The sequence below is a fragment of the Ictalurus furcatus genome, chromosome 12, assembly GCF_023375685.1.
Source record: "Ictalurus furcatus strain D&B chromosome 12, Billie_1.0, whole genome shotgun sequence".
In the NCBI taxonomy this organism is placed as follows: domain Eukaryota; kingdom Metazoa; phylum Chordata; class Actinopteri; order Siluriformes; family Ictaluridae; genus Ictalurus; species Ictalurus furcatus.
Genome location: NC_071266.1, coordinates 25900459 through 25923458, shown reverse-complemented (window position 1 = coordinate 25923458; position 23000 = coordinate 25900459). Strand labels below are relative to the sequence as shown.

At 40.9% G+C, this 23000-nt stretch overlaps 2 protein-coding genes across 2 annotated transcripts in view; both read left to right on the top strand.

The window, feature by feature from the left end:
- LOC128615528 (NACHT, LRR and PYD domains-containing protein 12-like) overlaps positions 1 to 23000 on the top strand; it is a 298796-nt gene that overhangs the window by 229953 nt on the left and 45843 nt on the right. The window lies entirely within an intron of this gene.
- Positions 1 to 23000, top strand: part of LOC128615529 (NACHT, LRR and PYD domains-containing protein 12-like) — a 69806-nt gene that overhangs the window by 44967 nt on the left and 1839 nt on the right. Inside the window, exons 9-13 of the mRNA XM_053637703.1 lie at positions 1 to 1617; positions 1993 to 2187; positions 2574 to 2747; positions 10181 to 10354; positions 20034 to 20207. The exon at positions 1 to 1617 is cut by the window's left edge and continues 153 nt beyond it. Of these exons, the coding sequence (XP_053493678.1) occupies positions 1 to 1617; positions 1993 to 2187; positions 2574 to 2747; positions 10181 to 10354; positions 20034 to 20207 (2334 nt within the window). The remainder of the gene's footprint in view (positions 1618 to 1992; positions 2188 to 2573; positions 2748 to 10180; positions 10355 to 20033; positions 20208 to 23000) is intronic.

The window sequence follows — 23000 nt, the reverse complement described above, 5'->3', positions numbered from 1 at the left end:
AGACATTGGAGACGTCACTAAAGAACATGAAGTGAGACAGATCGAGGCAGCATCCAGGAGAATAACAACAGAGGAAACACCAATCAAATGTAATGACATCTTTAAGCCTTTACCTGATCAAGACAAACCCCTCAGAACTGTGCTGACAAAGGGAGTCGCTGGCATCGGAAAAACAGTTTCTGTGCAGAAGTTCATTCTGGACTGGGCTGAAGGGAAAGTAAATCAGGACGTCCAGCTCATGTTTCCACTTCCTTTCAGAGAGCTGAATTTGATGAAGGACCAGAAACTGAGTCTGATGGATCTCCTTCATGTCTGTTTTAATGAAATAAAAGAAACAGAAATGTCCAGTTTGGAAAAGGTTCTGTTTATTTTTGACGGATTGGACGAGTATCGTTTTCCTCTGGATTTCCAGAACACAGTGAGAGTGTGTGATGTAACTGAATCAGCATCAGTGCATGTGCTGCTGATAAACCTGATCAAAGGGAATCTGCTTCCCTCTGCTCTCATCTGGATCACCTCCCGACCAGCAGCAGCTGATCAAATCCCCTCTGAGTGTGTCCATCGAGTCACAGAGGTACGAGGGTTCAATGACCCACAGAAGGAGGAGTACTTCAGGAAGAGGATCAGTGATCAGAGCCTGGCCAATAACATCATCACACACCTGAAGTCATTAAGAAGCCTCTACATCATGTGCCACATCCCAGTCTTCTGCTGGATTTCAGCCACTGTTCTAGAGAGAATGTTGGATGAAGCAGAGAGTGGAGAGATGCCCAAGACTCTGACTCAAATGTACACATATTTCCTCATCATTCAGACAAACATCATAAGAGAAAAGTACTCAAAGAAGCAGGAGAGTGATGAAGAAATGCTTCTCAAACTGGGACAACTGGCTTTTCAGCAGCTGATGAAAGGCAACCTGATCTTCTATGAGGAAGACCTGAGAGAGTGTGGCATTGATGTGAGAGAAGCAGCAGTGTACTCAGGTGTGTGTACGCAGATCTTCAGAGAAGAGTTTGGGCCTCACCAGAGTAAAGTGTACTGCTTTGTTCATCTGAGCATTCAGGAGCATCTCGCAGCTCTGTATGTGCACCTGACATTCATGAAGGAAAAGAGAAATGTTCTTATACAGAGTCGGGTCTTTAAGACAATTTCAGATGTCCACAAGAGTGCTGTATATCAGGCCTTAAAGAGTCAGACTGGACATCTGGATCTTTTCCTTCGTTTTCTTCTGGGTCTCTCACTGGAGTCCAATCAGAAACTCTTACATACCTTAGTAACACACACAGGAAATATCTCCCAGACAGGAAAGGGGGACACAGTACAGTACATCAAGGAGAAGATCAGTAGAAATCCCCCTACAGAGAAATCCATCAATCTGTTCCACTGTCTGAATGAACTGGAGGACAATTCTCTAGTGGAGGAAATCCAACGCTACCTGAAATCTGGAAAACAAAGTGAACTCTCTTCTTCACAGTGGTCTGCTCTGGTGTTTGTCTTACTGACATCAGCAGAGGAGCTGGAGGAATTTGACCTGAGTAAATATATCTCTACAGATAAAATAAGAGATGAGATTCTTGTGAAGGTGATGCCTGTGATTGCAGCATCCAGAAAAGCAATGTAAGTAAAGCTGAATAGAACTGTTCTACTGTTACAGTGTTAAGAGAACAAATCAAATGTCTTAGCTGTTCAGATCAATCTAACTTTTCATGACACTTTAGACTCTTTCTTTTCTCCTATTAATAACATTTTAGATCAGACTCTTGCTTTCCCATTTGGTGTCCCAGATCTTATACTCCATGTTTATAGAATGTGTGTGTGATGATGTACGCAGCTGAAAACTCCCACCAAGCCGAATCTGAACAGCTCTGACTGTGTGGGACTTTTGTCTGACTGATGTTTGTGCTTTTGAAACTGAGAAGTTGCAGTGAAAGCTTTGAGGACTTGTTTGATAATTTGCATTACTGTTAGTTCATTATGTATTATTTCCTTCAGTATCAGGTGTGATACAATTCAAAAAAGTGGTTGGTCAGCTCTGGCCTCAGTGCTCAGCTCAGAAACCTCCAATCTGAGAGAACTGCATCTGACTGTGGATACACTGGATCTGTCTGGGAATAAACTAGGAGACTCAGGAGTGAAGCGTCTCTCTGCTCCACTGGAGAATCCTCAGTGTAAAGTAAAAAATCTGAAGTAAGATCATCTCTCTGAGAGACACGGTACTCACTAAAAGCTGCAGTTAATAGTTGTGTACAGTTCTGTTTTTTCAGTTAAATCAGTACAACATACAGAACAAATATATTAGTCATTAAACATATCACTTGTGCATTAAAGTAATAATTAATGCAATTAGATATGTGTATAAAATACATTTAAACAAAGATTAAAAAAACAACTTGACTCATTACTTTTAACATAAACCAGCCAGCGTTTTACACCATAATTGGTCAGTATTAATAATATCTTGTGATTGGACGAGAGAAGGGAGACAGTCCAACATAAGACACATCATCTTTACAGTAAATTTTAAACCAAGATGAAAATGTGTTGATGAAGAGTGTGTCATTGTGTCTCTGCAGGTTGCGTAATTGTGGTGTCTCAAGTAAAGGCTGTTCTGGTCTGACTTCAGCTCTGAGATCAAACCCCTCACACCTGAGAGAACTGCATCTGTCTGGGAATTATCTAGGAGACTCAGGAGTGAAGAGTCTCTCTGCTGGACTGGAGAATCCTCACTGTAAACTGGAGATACTGAAGTAAGATCATCTCTCTGAGAGTCACATGACCTGCTCCTCAGTAAGACACATTCTCTAATAGTGAGACTGAAGCAGAGGTTTTAGGTTCATCATCAATGTCCTGAGGAGGAAGATTGTTTCTTTTCACTGCACACTGATGATCTGTCACAGAGTCTTTGGGTCAGATGTACGTATGTGAGAAGCTGCAGCACAAAAAGTGACTTGATGCGACTGCAATGTGTCTAAAATTACTGTGAAATTTACTACAACACTGTAACTAATCACACAAACTGCAGCTCAGACACAAACTAAATACACTGTGTGTGATGCAGGGTTTAAATGCAGCAGGGAAATGGTGCAAATGATCTCAAAATATAGAATTTATAAATTAAAATGAGAAATTAATGTTATAGAACTTAACACATCAATACATTTTCTGTGTAAAACGTTCAATAAATAATTTGTAATTAAAAATGGAGTCAGTATGAAATGGGTTGCCAGATCTGCTTTACAGAAGCAGCCTGTTGGATTTCCAAGTGTCTCAGGAATCGCAGATTAAGTCTTTCAGATCTTCCGTCATCCCTTTCAGCCTGTTCTGCAATTATTAAATATTAGTTCTGTGTTTCTGTGCTGCTATGAGCTAGAAAGTGTGGTTTTCCTCAGAGCGTTTCAGATATGTGGGGAGCCTAAGTGAACACACACTGACACATGCATGTTCACAGAGACGTCCGATTTATTCATTCATTCGTGTAACGTATCGTAGACTGGAGGCGGATGCAGGTGCAGATCAAAGTCTTTATTAAACATAAAACCAAAGTAAACGCGGTCTTCACCGGGAAACGAGAATATTCGAGGCATGGAAACAAACGATACGACCGATACAAAAACTACAACCAATAATACTGAATGACGTACTCAGTATGCAAGGCATTTAAATACCAAACATAGTCACCTCAAAACAAACACCTGTGGCAAATGAAAGTCACTTCAATAAATGTTCAGCAGGAAGCGAGCGAACCAAATCAATGTCATGTGACTCGTCAGGAGCCGAGCCACAGTGCCCTCTGCTGGCCATAGCGTAACAGAACCCCCCTCCAAAGGGTGCTCCTCGCAGAGCACCAAGAACCCCCCTCCAACGGGGGTCCTGGGCCCCTGTGCGAGCTGTCTCTTGCTGCCACGGAAAGCGAGGCAGCCTCCGTCAGGCAACAGATGGGTGGAGCAGCACCCCCACTGGGGCTGAAAGTCGGGGCACCCGGCGGCACTGGAACTCTAGGCACCGCCCCCGGCGGCACTGGTACTGGAAGGCTGGGCGGCGTCTCCAGCGGGATTGGAAGGCTGGGCGGCGTCCCCAGCGGGACTGGAGGGCTGGGCGGCGTCCCCAGCAGGATTGGAGGGCTGGGCGGCCTCCTCGGCCGGGCAGGGCAGCAGGACGGCCTCCTCGGCCGTGCAGGGCAGCAGGACGGCCTCCTCGGCTGGGCTGGACAGCAGTATAGCTTCCTCGGCTGTGCAGGGCAGCAGGACGACGTCCTCGGCTGGGCTGGACAGCAGGACAGCTTCCTCGGCTGTCCGGAGCTCCCCCTCAGAGACCTCCCCGTAGGTCTCAAGCTGCAGTTCTGAGGTTGCCATGTTACCCTCAGGCGGGAGCTCCACAGCTGAGACCTCCCCGTAGGCCTCAAGCTGTAGCTCTGAGGTCGCCCTGTTGACCTCAGGCGGGAGCTCCACAGCTGAGGCCTCCCCGTAGGCCTCAGGTTGGAGCTCTGCTGTCTTCGACACCCCCCCCCCCCCAAAAAAAAAAATTCTGGGCCAGCCTTCACCTCTGGACTGCACGGCATGGTGAAATTCCCCTGCAGTGGGAAGCCCCAGATGCTCAGGTTACTCTGCTGGCTGCGTGGCGCCGTACAGTTCCCCTGCAGTGGGAAGCCCCAGATGTTCCAGCCGCTTTGCTGGCTGCGTTGCACGGCGTGGTTCTCCGGTGGTGGGGACGGGGTCAAGGCCACGGGGGGGTAACGTGGCACGTAGCTCAGCTTGCAGCTGTCTCTGTTCTGCTACCATGCGCTTGAGCCGAGCAAGTTCCTTGCTGAGCTGTTGATTGAGCTCCCGGAACGACGCGGATGGTGGCGTGGCGCATGGACAGGCTCACTGCAGCAGCTTTTGTTGCGCGATCTGGTGAGTAATCCGCGCCAGTGCTTCGTCCATTAGTCTGTTCCTCTCCCAGAACACTCGGTTCAACTCCATGCTCATCTTGTTGATCTGCTGCTTCCGTTTGGTGGGCTCAGTATTCTGTAACGTATCGTAGACTGGAGGCGGATGTAGGTGCAGATCAAAGTCTTTATTAAACACTAACGGCAAACGAGAAACGTGGTATACAATGAGATCATTCAAGGCATGGAAACGACCGACACAAATAATACAACCAATAATACTGAGCCACGTGCTCAGTAACCAAGGCATTTAAATACCAAACATAATCACCTCAAAACATAAACACCTGTGGCAAATGAAAGTCACTTCAATAAATGTTCAGCAGGAAGCGAGCGAACCAAAACAATGTCATGTGACTCATCAGGAGCCGAGCCACAGTGCCCTCTGCTGGCCGTAGCGTAACAATTCAAAACAGGAGTATTTATACACATTCATTGTACAAATTGATAACGGCAGTGCGTGGACGGTGTCAGAAAGATTTAAACAAAACACACAGCACATAATCATAATATAAAATAAGTCCTGTGTCATGTTGACACGGAAATACATGTGTATTTCAAGTATATAGCTGTAATCAAGGATAGCAGTTGATTAGCTTATTCAAAGAGGTAATTTAAGAGAATACATTCATCATAGGTATTTGATAGCACAGAGACACACAAACAGAAACTATAACCCAGTACCCCGTATTCAAGGTGTCTTAATATGGTTCATAATATGAGAGTACATGACAGAGTACATGACATAAGAGAATTTCCTTTCAATCCTCTCTTTTATTCTAGTGTAGCATATAATAAACCAAAAGGAATTCTCTAAAGTCATAGATTAACATCACCCATCCACAGAAAAAACATGGTAATGGTCTTGTGATGAGTGCTAATACAGAAAAAACTATATGTATATGTGTAAAATGTGAATCAGGTCAGCCAACAGGACAGGACTTCCTTCCTTAGTAGACATGTTCACCGATGCTCAGACCTCGTCAGGGGTACAGGTACGTTCCTGAATGGGCAACCTGTCACAGAGAATAGGTGGAGGAAAAATAGAATGGACAGAGCTCATTTGTTAACAGCTTTTAACCAACTTGCATGTCTCCGGATCGGTCCTTCTGAGGTCATAACACCTGTTCTCCTGGTGGAATGTGGGTTTCTGTGAGGGGTAAAGGTAATTTTAATTTAGCACCTACTCAACACGTCAAGCAATTTAAATTTAGACACACAGTTGTCTAGATGAATATCGACACCACTTCCTGTGGACTGAGAAAGGTTAGTAGACATTTTCCAAGCCATGGGGTAAGGTCGACCGAATAAACACCTCAAAGGGTGAAAGGCCTGTGGTTTTAGATGACGTCATTCGAATTTCAGTAAGAACGGCAGGTAAAAGGTCAGGCCAGGCAGCACTCCCTCGCTGCTGCACTAGTATAAAAAATGAGACATTAGAAAAGGACAGGGTAACTTCTGTTGTTTTGACTTCAGTTTTGCGTGCCTATCAGCTAGCACGTTTCCCCGTATCTCTACTCTGTGTTGCCATTTAGACGCGCCTTTGTTTTGATGATCGCGAGAGCTGTTGGTTTAGCACAGAAGAGATCAGAGTGTCGACCAGAGTGGAGTGTGAGATTGGCTTACTGTCCTCGGATTTAAAACACGATCTGTCTACAAAAACATACCTACTGTTAAACAAAGGAGTATCAGACAGATCAGATTGAATGCTACATAAAGAAACTATTTGTTTTAAACAGTCATGATTTTCAGGTAAAGGAATGGTGTCATCCTGTGAATTTAGCAGACAAATTTAATGGTCAAATTTGCGGTAGCACAGAGAATAGTTTCATAACCACCTTTGCACTGAGCCATCATGTGTTGTGTTTCAATGTTGAATAATACCTGAAGGGCCATGTGCAACACACACCAAAGGTGACAGGACCAATCGTTCTGCATCTGTTACCAACAGAGCGCTACTGCCCAACCACTGCCTACAGACAGCCAGGTAGTCCAGCATGTTCCTGTGCCACCCCCAGAGTGTTCATGTGTGGGCAGATGGTAAGGTTCTAGAGAGGAACATATAGCATTTTTGCATAAACAGTCTCAGGTGTATATGTCCCAGGAGTCAAAAGTGGATCGAATGTTCTACGATGGCCCTGAGCAGGGATCCATTGTCTACAGTAATGGAGTCAGCTGAGAAGTCATCACAGCCGACATCCGGCCGTCCGACAGCCTTCTCTGTCCTTTTGTTAAGAGAAGACCCAAACGTTTGACTTCTGTTTTACATAGGTGCAATGTTGTATGTGAAACCTTGAATCCATTGTGAGACAGATGTTCTAGCAGTCTCACGGCTGTAGTCCAGCAGCTTCTGACTCAGCAGTGATAAGGAGATTGTCCCGTATTGCAGTGCATGGGCGTCGTCATGGAGATCTTGCAAGAAGTCTCACCACACGAGAAAACACGGGGTCAATGTAGCCCTTTGGCAGGCGTGTCCAGGTCAGCTGGCGTTCCAGAGCATGAATGCAAACAGTGGCTGAACATTAAAACAACAGAGCACAAATCCACCACGCTAAACCATGCATGGTGTGAAGGTATTAATGTAATGTAATAATAGAAGGCACATTAGAACAATAGGAGAAATACAACATTGAAACACAACTTCCACCTGAGGTCTTGTGTAACTCGCCACGTGCCATCAGGTTATACGGGCTTACAGGGCTTCAGAACACCTTGCTGTAAAAGAGAATTAACAATAACATTAATACCAAGGGCTTTCATTCAGACAAGGGATATTGTTTTATGTACACAGGATGAGAATGTTTTGATTTAGCTGATAGGACATTGCATGTCCTTGTGGTCTGCCCAAAGAGAGTTAGGCAGAGTCTGTAACCTTCGAACTGATTTTGAATGAGACACATTCTGACCCATTGAACAGCTGATTTTGGAGATTTACTGCGTTTCCACAATCAGAGGTTTAGAAATTTAGAGCCCAAAAATGCAAAATATATACCTGAATATACCTGAGCAGAAAAAACAAAGTGGCACAAAACACAGAATGTGATGCCATAAAAGTTCTCTCCAGACTGATAAAATTAAGAATTCTGATTGATTTTAACTTTTAAAGAAATATGTTGTTTTTTAAAATTATTTTTATTAATGCTCCTTTAAATATTTGTTTATATATTGAGTCACCTTGACTTTAATGTGTATAGTGTGACGTTTGATAAATAAGGATTGTAAAAACTCAAAAAAAATCTCTCGCGCACACTCTCTCCCTCTCTCGCGCTCTCTCCCTCTCTCGCGCGCTCTGTGTTTAGATTAACGTCATCATGGAATTCAAAACACTTTCATTCAATTTCCAAACAGGGAAACACACAGAATTAAAATTAAAATTAAGAGAATGATTTGGAGCTACGTTTAAGCATGATCGGCACACTGGGTCACAAGGGCTCTGTGGGCATCCCTATTGATTGTGATAATAAGAAGGAGGAGGTGGTGCTGTAAACGTGTCTGATTGATGGTTTGATTGGGACGTCTCCATCCCTGCAGCAGTGGGGACGGGAGGTGGGCCATACATATGAGGAGCGGGCTGATATTGACCAGGCTGATAATATGGGACAGATTGTGCAGGAAAATACTGCTGGCCACCTCTTACCATAGAACCACTACCACGGCCACCTTGACCTCTCTTTTGCTGTTGATCTCGTTTTTTATCACGACAGTCGCGAGCCCAATGGCCATATTTCTTACAATAATGACAAGATGTGCCTAAACGATAATCAGGACCGGTCAATGGGAGATGAGCACTACAGGACAGTGCTCGCGCTGGGTATGTGGGCGGTTTAGCATGAGTGGGTTTTTGCTTCAAAATGGGAGCAGCGGCGGCACTGGAATCAGACGAAAGCGGAACTTTAGTTCTACGTGGTGGTGCGCGAGGTGTCTTATCATTCACATGAAACACGTTAGGGAGTTTGTCTTTTAAATTATAAAGTTTATTCCATAAGGCGAGTAGGCGAAGCCATTCCATAAAACATTTTGCCATATATTCATAATTCCAATCTGGATCACCTTCCCCGTCATAAATCATTCGTTTGATCTGAGCTAATACACACGGCTCAAAGGAGCCACTGAGTGAAATGATTTGAAGCTGCGGCGTGCATGCTACTGACCAGCTGTACAAACAATCTAAATATGGAACCGTATAGAATCCGCCTAACACGGATCACAGCCCAATGGACTTCACTGTAAATTTATCAGTCTCATACTTACTTACTTTTTTCCCTCTGGGGAACACAGACCACTGACGACCTTCCACCATCTTTCACAGTTGTTCTCTAACCTCTCCAGTTGTTTTCACTCCTTTAGACCTATCAACACCCAAAGTATTATTTTAATGACTTTGGGGTCATTTATCGATTTTTTAGTAAAGTTGTGTGTAAATGTTTGCGTGAGTCAAACCCAGCTTGAATTTTCCACCGGATTTACAAAAGTGTCTGAAAGTCTGATTTTCTTCGGACTCGCTTTAATGATTAGTTTTATTTGTCTTTTTTGTATGTCATGTGTTTGTATTGGCTCACTTTTTTTATATTCTTTAATAAAGTCCAATAATATAAAACATTTGGTTTTCACAAATTATCTCAGTGGTGCTCTTAGTCCCTGATCTAGTGAACTAGCATGAGGATGTGTTTTTGATAGAAACTCCAAAGACACTCTGTATAAAGGAGTCTGCTAAACACTGTAAACATGTTAAAAATAAACTATTTAACCCAACAGAATATTCCAGTTATAAAATTGCAGTAATCCATGCAAATTATATGATTTGAAGTTGATAAAGTCAGTGTTTACATTATTTAGTCTGGGGCAGTGGTGGCTCACCATTAAGGCTATGGGTTACTGATCAGAAGGTTGAGCCCTTGAGCAAGGCCCTTAACCCTATCTGCTCCAGGGGCGCTGTATCATGTCTGATCCTGCGCTCTGTATATGTGATAAATAAAGACTTCTTCTTATGTATAAATGTACACACACTCAGGAGCACGAGTAGAATACGAATGAACAGGATTTTCATGAATACCAAATTTCTTGTGTAAACGCTCGTACAAACGATTTACACACAAACCCGTTCATATCCAGTTTTATAAATGAGGCACATTGTTAATTAGAATAAACAGATGATATTAAATCCTCATGTCATTCTGAATAATAAAATCCCACATATCATCTTTATTGTAATGAAAATGTGTTGATGAAGAGTGTGTCATTGTGTCTCTGCAGGTTGGAGTATTGTGATATCTCAGATGAAGGCTGTGCTGCTCTGGTTGCAGCTCTGAGATCAAACCCCTCACACCTGAGAAAACTGGATCTGTCTATAAATAAACTAGGAGAATCAGGAGTGAAGAGTCTCTCTGCTGTACTGGAGAATCCTCTCTGTAAACTGGAGAAACTGAAGTAAGATCATCTCTCTGAGAGTCACATGACCTGCTCCTCAGTAAGACACATTCTCTAATAGTGAGACTGAAGCAGAGGTTTTAGGTTCATCATCAATGTCCTGAGGAGGAAGATTGTTTCTTTTCACTGCACACTGATGATCTGTCACAGAGTCTTTGGGTCAGATGTACGTATGTGAGAAGCTGCAGCACAAAACGTGACTTGATGCGACTGCAATGTGTCTAAAATTACTGTGAAATTTACTACAACATTGTAACTAATCACACAAACTGCAGCTCAGACTCAGCAAACAATTCGACGTAGAATAGTTGGCGAAAAGTCGCAAAGATTACCGTCGATATGACGTATAATCAAGCCGCGTTCAAGACGTAAAATGGGAACACTTTTATACGCAATTTTTCTTGTTCCAAATTTTAACTACAATTTTTGCAAATATTAATTAATTCTTAGCTCTTGGGAAAATTTAGCTGTGTAATGAATGACTTCAAATCTATGTAAATATACGTATATTTACATAGATTTGAAGTCATTCATTACACAGCTAAATTTTCCCAGGAGCTAAGAATTAATTAATATTTGCAAAAATTGTAGTTAAAATTTGGAACAAGAAAAATTAGATGGTTGACAATGATGTTTCAGGGGGACAAACACTACATAAGGATAACTGCAACATATACATGAAGTTCCAGTTTTTGATTCCAGCATTGCAAGATATTAATCAAATTTTATAAAAATTCATATACAAATATATGCTCAATGACACACATGCATATAGTATTTTGTAATCGGCTGTATATACACCTCATAATGTGGTGTAAATACACTACATTATGTATTTGTACATAATTGTCCTCAAAAGTACACAAGTCCTCATTTTCCAACATTATGTGGCAAGATACAATTAAAGCATATAACATATAACATAGATTCTGGTCTTTGGAATTCCCATGACAAATCTTATGAATGACAGACGGAACAAAGACGGAGTTTAATAAACTCCGTGAATATTTATAATAAACATGCATGAATTTAAGTTCAATATTGTAAAAAAACTAATGAGTCAGTCAACAATGTTACACAATGGCACATTTGTATGAATGAGAAAAGAAAAAGAATCACAGAAGTTTTCTAGACTTAATCATAAACACTCACATTATGTTTCTTGCCACCTTTCCTGGCTGGGGCATTTTTTAGGTAGCTGCCGATGGCCTCTCTGCAACTGGCAACTGTATATTCATGTCCATGGGCTCCTTCTGCAATATCTGTAACATAAATATCAACAAAAACATTCATCCTTGGAATGCAATAACAGAGAAAATGTCCAATTTCTGAAGGCAAAACTTTCTTTTCAAGAGTTTGCAAAAGGAGGCATATACTGTCATATATACATTTTTTTATCCTTCGTACTCACAGTGTACAAGGTGATACACTTCTTCATGATCAGTCAAAGCCAGCTTCCCACCTTTTGACCCTTTCAACGAAAACATACACCACAGGCTGTTCTCCCCGATTCTTCGGAGAATGGAGCGAACTGTCTCTCTGATGCTGCTCCCCCTCATTGTCTTCAAGTAAGCACGCTACAAGAAATTCAAATAAAAAAATTTCTGGAATACAGCGTCCAACATAAGATACAATACCGTCATTTAGTCACATATGATTGTATGACATAATTTTGATATTATGATCAAAAACTTCAGTTCATGTAAACATATAGATTTATTATTCTGAGATTTATTATTATTATTCTGAGTCAAACTCTGGGTGAACAGTAAAAAGGGTGACAGTTGCAAAGTTTTTCGCTATACTTCAGTCGTTCTTTATTGTTGTTATTGTTCAGTTGCAAATATACAACTGTGTATCATCAGCATAACAGTGGAAGCTAATTCCATGTTTACGAATAATTTGACCTAGAGGTAGCATATATAAAGTAAAAAGCAGTGGGCCTAAAACAGAACCTTGTGGAACACCAAATTTAACCTCGGTATGTGTGGAGAAGTCTCCATTTACATCTACAAACTGATAACGATCGGTCAAATAAGACCTGAGCCAGGAGAGGACTGTTCCCTTAATGCCAACAACATTTTCTAATCTATCAAGGAGAATATGATCTATAGTATCAAAAGCTGCACTAAGGTCAAGTAACACAAGCAGCGAGACACAACCCTGATCAGAGGTCAGTAGTAGGTCATTTACTACTTTAACCAACGCTGTCTCTGTGCTATGATGAGGTCTAAATCCTGACTGATACATTCCATGAATGTTATTCCTATGTAAGTACGAGCATAACTGCTTTGCTACAACCTTTTCTAAGATCTTGGAGATGAAGGGGAGATTTGATATTGGTCTATAGCTGAACAGTTGAGAGGGGTCAAGGTCAGGGTTTTTAATCAGGGGTTTAATAACTGCTTATTTAAGTGATTTAGGTACATAGCCAGTGCTAAGGGAAGAATTGATTATATTTAAAAGTGGTTCAATTACTCCAGGACAAATCTGTTTAAAGAGACATGTAGGTACAGGATCTAGTATGCAAGTTGATAATTTAGCTGAAGAAATTAATGAAGCTAGTTCGGTCTCTCTAAGTGGAGTAAGACATTCTAAACATTGATCTGATATTGCTATATTATCATCTACAGGGTTAGTTACAAGACTGTCTGGTTTTATTTTAATAGCCTGAATTTCACATTTAATATTTTCAACTTTACCAATGAAAAATTTCATGAAATCTTCGCTGCTATGTAATGATTGAGTGCTTCTTTCTGTAGTGGTTTTATTCCTAGTTAGTTTTGCTACTGTGTTGAATAGAAATCTCAAATTGTTTTGTTATCTCCTATTAAGGTGGAGAGAGAGACTTTTCTAGCATCGCTAAGAGATTTTCTATAGTTCAGTAGACTCTCCTTCCATGCTGTTTGGAATATCACCAGTTTGGTTTGACGCCATTTACGTTCTAATTCTCGAGTGGTCTGTTTTAATGTATGCGTTTTATCATTATACCAGGGTGCTAGTTTTTTCTCTACTAATTAATTTTCTTTTGAGTGGAGCCACTCTATCTAGCGTGTAGCGGAGAGTTGACTCTAAGCATTCAGTCACCTGATCGAGTTCTATCGGATCGGACGGTGATCCAAATCTAATTGATGTCTCTGGGAGGTTGTTTATGAAGCTCGGTGCAGTAGCTGATGTGAAAGTATGTTTTACGCAGTAGCGAGGTGAGGTGGAAATATTATGATCAATATGTATTATGAACGAGATAAGATAATGGTCTGAGACAACTTCAGACTGCGGAAGAATTACAATATTTTCTCTATTTAATCCGTATGTTAGTCTGAGGTCAAGAGTGTGACCACCATTATGAGTATGTCCGATTACGTTCTGATTATCCCCTACTGAATCTAAGATGGACACAACCGCTGTTCTCAGAGGGTCTTCCAGGTTATCAAAATGAATATTAAATTCACAGGCGATTAATGCTTTATCTACAGAATTTGCTACAGAATTAATGCTTTATCTCAAACCAGGTTTGAGAGAAAGTCTGCAAATTCACTAAGAAATTCAGTATATGGCCCTGGGGGTCTGTAAATAATAATTAGAGGAATTGACTTATTTTTTGTGGCTACATAACTTATACTGGTATAAAGAATTTCAAAAGAATGAAATTTATGACTAGGTTTTTGTGTGACGCCTAGATTTTGACTATGGATGAGACCAACACCTCCTCCTCTACCAGTTAAACGAGGCTGATGTATATAGCTGTATCAAGGAGGACTGGCTTCATTTAATGCTATGTACTTGTTTGGTTTAATCCAAGTTTCCGTTAAACACATTAAAGTACATTCCTGATCAGTAATGATTTTGTTAACAATAAGAGCCTTAGACGCAAGAGATCAAATGTTTAATAGTCCTAGCTTCAGATTAAAGGTGCTGGATGTGCATTCAGTATGATCTAATTTTATGTTAATTAGGTTACTAAAACAAACATTCCGAAATTTTCTATGTATTTGTATAGATTGGGGAACAGACACAATCTCTATAGTATGTACTACAAGTGTTGAATTATTAATTGAACATTGCTTATGATGAACGTTGTTATTGTAGGAAGATGTACTTACGGTAGGCAGTCACTTGGTGTGTAGCGCCTTGGAGATGTTGTCTGACAGCAGTTCCGCTCTGAGGCTGCAGGGGTGCAGGCCATCAGGACGAAAGAACCTAGGACGCTCCCAGAACAGATTCCAGTTATTAGCAAGCATCAGATTCTGTTCATTACACCAATGGTTTTCAAAGTGGGGGCCGCCAGGGGGGCCCCAACAATTTGGTTTGAAAAATAAATAAATACATTTTATATATATAAATATATAAAAACATGTTGTTTGTACCAATACATATTAAAATCACATTTGCTATATCTAACTTTCTAATTGCTAAACAGACAAAACATCAACGTAAAAAAAGGGGGATATATTCAGAAGTCCGTATTTTTAATGTGTTTTAAAGACACCTTGCAAAAGGGGGGCCTCGATCAAATGTTAATGCCATTTGGGGGGCCTTGCCCTGGAAAAGTTTGGGAACCCCTGCATTACACCAAGAAACTAACCAGTCATTCAAAGCAAGAAGTCTACTGAACTTTTCAGCTCCACGTCTGTATGAGGGAAGAGGTCCAGAGACGATGATCTTCGTGGTGGGTGATCTGCCTTGTACTGTCTTGATCAGACTGGCGAAGTCCCTCTTCAGAACCTCCGTCTGCCGCAGCCTGATGTCGTTTGCCCCTGCGTGCAGCACAACCGCTCCAATGCGCTCGTCCTTCTTCAGGATCCCGGGTACCTGCGCAGAGACATCAAGGACACGAGCACCAGAAAACAATGTGTGTGCACCTTACCCTTTGTTGAAGTGACGTGGACGTTTCGCACAATGGAGTCCCCGACGATCACCACGTTTGGTCTGGTCTGACGGAGAGGGGCGAAGCGGTTCCTGGTTGGGATCTCGAACAACGGAGTTGGAGAGATCCTCGCCCGGGGTATGGCTCTTTCCTTTCGCTGCTGATGCACCCAAGGTCCTTGGTGTCGGCGCCGGTGTGACGGAGAACTCGGCTGGAAAAGTCTTGGGTGCACGGTCCTTGCACAGAGAAACACACAGTGTAGAGGAGCTGGGAGTGGTAATACCACGGTGCGTGCTTACCTTGGATGTGTAGGCAGAAGCACAAGATGTTTCCAGCGCGGTTCTTCGCTGCAGCAGCTGGGACTGCTTGTCGAGTAGGTCACGGATCTGTTTCTCCACATCCTCCAGTTCCAGCTGCACCATGTGCAGCTCGAGCGAGTCCTCATCTGCACTCAAAAGCGGAGAAACAATTGACATATTTGCTTTAACTCTTTGACCCTGTAAGGCCGAAAAACCGGCTTGCTCGTCTTTGATCTATTCCTGTAAGGACGATATAGCGGCTTGGTCGTCTATGCCAAATACCCGTAAGGCCAATGTAGCGGCTTTACAGAGTAAACGTTATCCCCGTAAGGCTGGTATACCGGCATTACTCTGATATGATTCCTGCTATGATTCCTTACTTATTTAATAATTATTTTTTGACCCGGAAGGTTGACGACGTCATGACATCACAAGGTTATACGACATTACGCCGTCATTACACTGGAGATGATAAAAGCGTGAATGTTGTTGATAAACTGCCGGTGTAATAGTGGAAATAAAGTAAAAATGCCAAAGCGAAAAGGTAAACGTGTTCCAGCTAAATTTACACTTTTAGCAAGGAGAGCAAGGATTCTAGATAGTGACAGTAGTGAAAGTTCAGATGTTGAAACCGAAACGGATAGCCACACAAACTCTCATGATTCAGACCCTGATCCGTCTTCATCTTCAGTATCAACCAGTGCGACGGACACTGCAGGGGTTTGTCATGCATCTGACCTATTTATATACACAAAAATAGCACAAAGTACTCACACAGAACACACAGGGGTGGACACCAGGAACAATTACATCTCTGTAAAAACTCCACTGCCATCTAGGCCACTGAATGTCTGGTTAATCTGTGGAGTAGGGTGAATGTCCACCTCATTCATAAAAGTCATACACATCAGAAGACAGTAAACTTTCAGTCTCAATGGTTAATATTCAAACAAGAGCTCATAAAGACTGTGTAAATGTATTTTTGGTATTTTTTATGATACTCACTACTTTAGTACGTGTGTAGTACTGGAAACTCACGAAAAACAGTTTTTCTGAATTATACCCCTCAGAATTAACACACTGAGGCACACAGCAATAAAGTGAAGAGCTGATTTAATGTATTTGGTAAGAAAACCTTCTGTGTTAAACGGTTAAAACGCCCATTCTGATGACAAACAACTTCTTAACAAGTCACATAAAACACTTCTCTCAGAAAGCAGCAGCAGTAACGCGACAACAGCAGCATCTTGTCTAACTATCCGCCATCTTGTGTAACTAACCGACTGAACTTCAGCTAGCAGCAAGCTAGTGTTAATATGTTCAATGAGAACTTTAAAAAGCATACAAAAAAATCAGCTATTTACAACTTCAGACAAAATGCTGTGATTTAAAGACGAAATATCTATTTTAAGCTCATGTTAGCTAAAATTCATGCGGTGCTAAACTAAACTAATCTGTTCAGTAGTATGTTGGCTAGAAGCTAACATTTTTGTGGGGAAATGGGTGAAAAATAAAAACAAAAAAAACCACAAAAAGAAGTAAACCTTGAGCCTTGAACTTTAACATGTTAGATTTTACTCAAAAGAAGTATCTACTCTCTACATCACAGCTTAAATCATTTTCGGTTGATTTAATCTTAGGGCTAAGCGCTAGTTAGCTGTCTTCTCTTTAAACTGTATAGCTGGAACGCTGTTTAACGATTTAATTTACTTAAACTACATAACAGATTTATAACTGTGTAAAGATAAGGAGAATAAACATTATTTGCCTTGAGTTGGTGCCCAGCTCTGCTGCTCCAGCTCCACTCAGATGAAGCTGTGACAGAGCGAGAATAAACTCCAGCAGGAAGATATTGTTTTCCCTGTGGGGGAGGGGCAACTCTCTCTCAGCTCCCCACCTACACTTCACATATTTATCTTTATTATTAAAGTTAATACCTAAATCTGATGCTGGTTTCGATACGATTTTTAAAAATATATATTATTATTATTATATCTTGAGGTATTGATCTGAATTTTTCTGACACTTAGTGATAAGTTTCAGGCATGATCTCTCTATTATCGCTCACATTCAAGCGCGATATCGACCACTATCAGATCAGCTTACGTATTTATTAAACGTGATTTCGACCACATATTAGCAACGAAGGGATTGCGACTTCAGAATCTTTTATTCAGGTATATAAAATAAACAATATTTTTACACGTCATGGAAATGCCTAGAGTATGATCTACTTAACAATCCATTCATATATAACACAAACATACCAGTTCAAGATATAGCCTATACAATGAAATCCAACGTGATTTAGGGACAATATCTGCACATGAGCATGCTTAGCTTCATATGTTTTGGTTTCGTATGTGCAGTTTCGTATGCAAGAGATTTCGTATTCCCGTAAAAAAAATTAAACAAAGATAAATCTTAGTGAACAATGAACAATCACATCTAGATATATTTCTTTGAAATTACACAGCAGTAACTTCATTAATGCGTTTCAAGAATGTTAACATTGTTCAAGTTTCTTTTCTACGTATATTCGATGTCAATGATTTTTTTCGTCATGATCAAGCCTCTTTTTGACTAACTGTAGCTTTCATTTAAACGGTGGGGGTTCGCTTGACTTCATCGAAAGCGCGTTTGTGTTTGCTGGGGACAAACTAAATACACTGTGTGTGAGTTGCAGGGTTTAAATGCAGCAGGGAAATGGTGGAAATGGTCTAAAAATATAGAATTTATCTATTAAAATGAGAAGTTAATGTCATAGAACATTTCACATCAAAAATTCAGTAAATCAAACACATGATTAATTACAAATGGAGTCAGTATGAAAAGGGTTGCCGGATCTGCTTTACAGAAGCAGCCCAATGGACTTCACTGTAAATTTATCAGTCTCATACTTACTTTTTTCCCTCTGGGGAACACAGACCACTGACGACCTTCCACCATCTTTCACAGTTGTTTTCACTTCTTTAGACCTATCAACACCCAAAGTATTATTTTAATGACTTTGGGGGTCATTTATCGATCTTTTTGTAAAGTTGTGTCTAAATGTTTGCGTGAGTCAAACCCAACTTGAATATTCCATCTCTGAAAGTCTGATTTTCTTCGTACTGGCTTTAATGATTAGTTTTATTTGTCTTAATTTATGGGTTTGTATTGGCTCACTTTTAAAATATTTTTAAATAAATGTCAATAATATAAAACATCTGGTTTTCACAAATTTTCTCAGTGGCACTCTTAGTCCCTGATCTAGTGAACTAGCATGGGAATCTGTTTTTGATAGAAACTCCAAAGCACTTCTATGGCCGCATTTACACTTCATGCTTCAAGTGACCCAATTCCGATATTTTCCTCCCATGTGTCACAGATTGGATCTGACCCATGAATGTGTACGCAGGAAGAAAGCACATGGATTCCAATATTCTAAGATCCCTTTCAGGCCTCAATCATACGTGGAAATAAATCTGATCTGAATTGGATATGTGCATTTGCGTCTGCCATGTAATCAGACAGATCGGATTTTCCCCTGACCATGCGAGTCGTACGTCACTGAAAAAGCGACGGTGGCGAATGACGTCAACTCGGGTGGACACCAACCACGAAAACACAACTCTCAACAAGGGCTCTCTTCTTTTTTCTCCACTTAAGAGACCGGTGTTTTATTTACCTTTAAATATGGTGCGGAAAACAAAAGCTTGTATTATATTTTCGTCTGCTGCAAATTGTGCCATTTTTTCTTCCTTTTCAGCCAAAGCTTCCAGTGACGTTTACCTCGGGTTGTTTCACGAAGTGTATAGTGTAAATGCAGATATGGGATATGGGTCACTTTTAAAAGAAGATGTAAGTGGGTCGTCAAGACCTGCAGAGTAAATGCAGCAAAAAAGTTGCTCTGAATAAAGGAGTCTGCTAAACATTGTAAACATGTTAAAAATAAACTATTTAAACTCAACAGGATATTCTAGATATACAATTACAGTAATCCATGCAAATTATATGATTTGAAGTTGATCAAGTCAGTGTTTGCATTATTTAGTCTGGGGCAGTGGTGACTCAATGGTTAAGTCTATGGGTTACTGATCAGAAGGTTGGGCCCCTGAGCACGGCCCTTAACCCTATCTGCTCCAGGGGCGCTGTATCATGTCTGATCCTGCGCTCTGACTCCAACTTCCTAACAAGCTGGGAAATGTGAAGAAAAGAATTTGACTGTGCTGTAATGTATATGTGATGAATAAAGACTTCTTCTTATGTATAAATGTACACACACTCAGGAGCACGAGTAGAATACGAATGAACAGGATTTTCATGAATACCAAATTTCTTGTGTAAACGCTCGTACAAACGATTTACACACAAACCCGTTCATATCCAGTTTTATAAATGAGGCACATTGTTAATTAGAATAAACAGATGATATTAAATCCTCATGTCATTCTGAATAATAAAATCCCACACATCATCTTTAAAGTAATGAAAATGTGTTGATGAAAAGTGTGTCATTGTGTCTTTGCAGCTTGCGTGAGTGTGGTATCATAGATGAAGGCTGTGCTGCTCTGACTTCAGCTCTGAGATCAAACCACTCACACCTGAGAGAACTGGATCTGTCCTGGAATAAACTAGGAGACTCAGGAGTGAAGAGTCTTTCTGCTGGACTGGACAATCCTCACTGTAAACTGGAGATACTGGGGTAAGATCATCTCTCTGAGAGTCACATGACCTGCTCCTCAGTAAGACACATTCTCTAATAGTGAGACTGAAGCAGAGGTTTTAGGTTCATCATCAATGTCCTGAGGAGGAAGATTGTTTCTTTTCACTGCACACTGATGATCTGTCACAGAGTCTTTGGGTCAGATGTACGTATGTGAGAAGCTGCAGTACAAAACGTGACTTGATACGACTGCAATGTGTCTAAAATTACTGTGAAATTTACTACAACATTGACTACGTTTACATGGACAGCAATAATCTAATTATTGACCTTAATCTAAGTAAGGTAATAATGGGATTAAGGTGTTTACATGAGTCGCTTTTAGAATACTCCAGTCATGTACCCGTTTTACATGTTATTGATCATAATTAGATTAAGAGCCCGCGTCATTACGTCACCGCGCCATGCCACCCGACGTCCCTCCAGAATTTCACGTATCAATATACAGTTCGTCCTCGTTATGGTACCGTATACACCTTTGGGTGTTTTTATTTAAATTTTTTACGAACCCTTCAAGTGCGGTTAATTATTAGTCATGCTATACGTGCAAATAGACGACTGCTTGAAGCCGTGGGCTGCGTCTCAAATCGCATACTTACCTACTGTATAGTAGCCGAGATGCATGTATTTTTCCCCACTACCGGCCTATAGTAGGCAAGTATGCAGTTTGGGACACAGCCGAACTCTCTTGTTTGCCGTAAAGCATAAAACTGCCGTGTGTGATCGTGTCCTGTCGCAAAATGCGGTGAAAACTCTCACACGACGTTCATAATGTGATTAAGGTGTTTACATGTCTGTAATGCATGTCCATAATACGATTAAAACAGGAGTACTCCACCTGTCTTAATTCGATTAGAGCTTAATTAGATTATGACCATAATTAGATTAAGGTTGCTGTTTACATGGTAGTTTCTTAATCAAATTATGGTCTTAATTAGATTAAGAGTGGATTATTGTTGTCCATGTAAACGCAGTCATTGTAACTAATCACACAAACTGCAGCTCGGACACAAACTAAATACACTGTGTGTGATGCAGGGTTTAAAAGCAGCAGGGAAATGGTGCAAATGATCTCAAAATATAGAATTTATAAATTAAAATTAGAAATTAATGTCATAGAACTTAACACGTCAATACATTTTATGTGTAAAACATTCAATAAATCATTTGTAATTAAAAATGGAGTCACTATGAAAAGGGTTGCCAGATCTGCTTTACAGCAGCAGCCCTATGGACTTCACTGTAAATTTATCAGTCTCATACTTACTTACTTTTTTCCCTCTGGGGAACACAGACCACTGACGACCTTCCACCATCTTTCACAGTTGTTCTCTAACCTCTCCAGTTGTTTTCACTCCTTTAGACCTATCAACACCCAAAGTATTATTTTAATGACTTTGGGGGTGATTTATCGATCTTTTAGTAAAGTTGTGTGTAAATGTTTGCGTGAGTCAAACCCAGCTCAAGTTTTCCACCGGATTTACAAAAGTCTCTGAAAGTCTGATTTTCTTCGTACTCGCTTTAATGATTAGTTTTATTTGTCTTAATTTGTGGGTTTGTATTGGCTCACTTTTAAAATATTTTTAAATAAATGCCAATAATATAAAACATCTGATATTCACAAATGTTCTCAGTGGTGCTCTTAGTCCCTGATCTAGTGAACTAGCATGAGGATGTGTTTTTGATAGAAACTCCAAAGAACTTCTATAAGTCGCTCTGGATAAAGGAGTCTGCTAAACACTGTAAACATGTTAAAAATAAACAGTTTAAACTCAACAGGATATTCCAGATATAAAATTGCAGTAATCCATGCAAATTATATGATTTGAAGTTGATCAAGTCAGTGTTTACATTATCTAGTCTGGGGAAGTGGTGGATCAACGGTTAAGGCTATGGGTTACTGATCAGAAGGTTGGGCCCTTGAGCAAGATCCTTGCTATATATACACTACCAGTCAAAAGTTTAGAAATGCTCATTCTTTATTTGTATTATTTTTCCCCTATATTTTAGAATAATAATAAAGTCTTTAAGGATCCGGCTAGATCCTCACGGGTCTCTCAGGAAAGTTAATATAACTCAGCCCGACACAAAGTGGGGCGTACGATGGCTTAGTGGTTATCACGTTCGCCTCACACCTCCAGGGTCAAGGGCTCAATTCCCACTGTGGCCCTGTGTGTGCGGAGTTTGCATGTTCTCCCCGTGCTGCGGGGGTTTCCTCCGGGTACTCCGGTATCCTGCATGGTAGGCTGATTGGCATGTCCAAAAGTGTCCGTAGTGTATGAATGGGTGTGTGAATGTGTATGTGAGTGTGCCCTGCGATGGATTGGCAGCCTGTCCAGGGTGTACCCTGTGCCTGATGCTCCCTGGGATAGGCTCCAGGTTTCCCCGTGACCCTGAAAAGGATTAAGCAGCATAGAAGATGGATGGATGGACACAAAGTGAAAGTGCTGTTCTTCGTTTATTACAGTGCAGGATGCCATAGGCTTACGCATGGTTACAGGTCGGTCATTAGAAGAAGATTAACCGAGTCAAATGGGTACCATTTGAGGTACCCAAAAATGGTACCTTAACATGAGACCCTGTGTCAGCACACGATGTGGAGGTCACAGAGAGAGAGAGAGCAGGGCAGCGACCACGCTTGACCCCACATGACATCATTATAGCCGAACATTACGAATCATCAAAACTCTGGAGTAACACAAATGGAACTATGGGAATTCTGTTGTGATAAAAAATCCAAAATAAATCAAAATAATTTAATATTTTAGCATC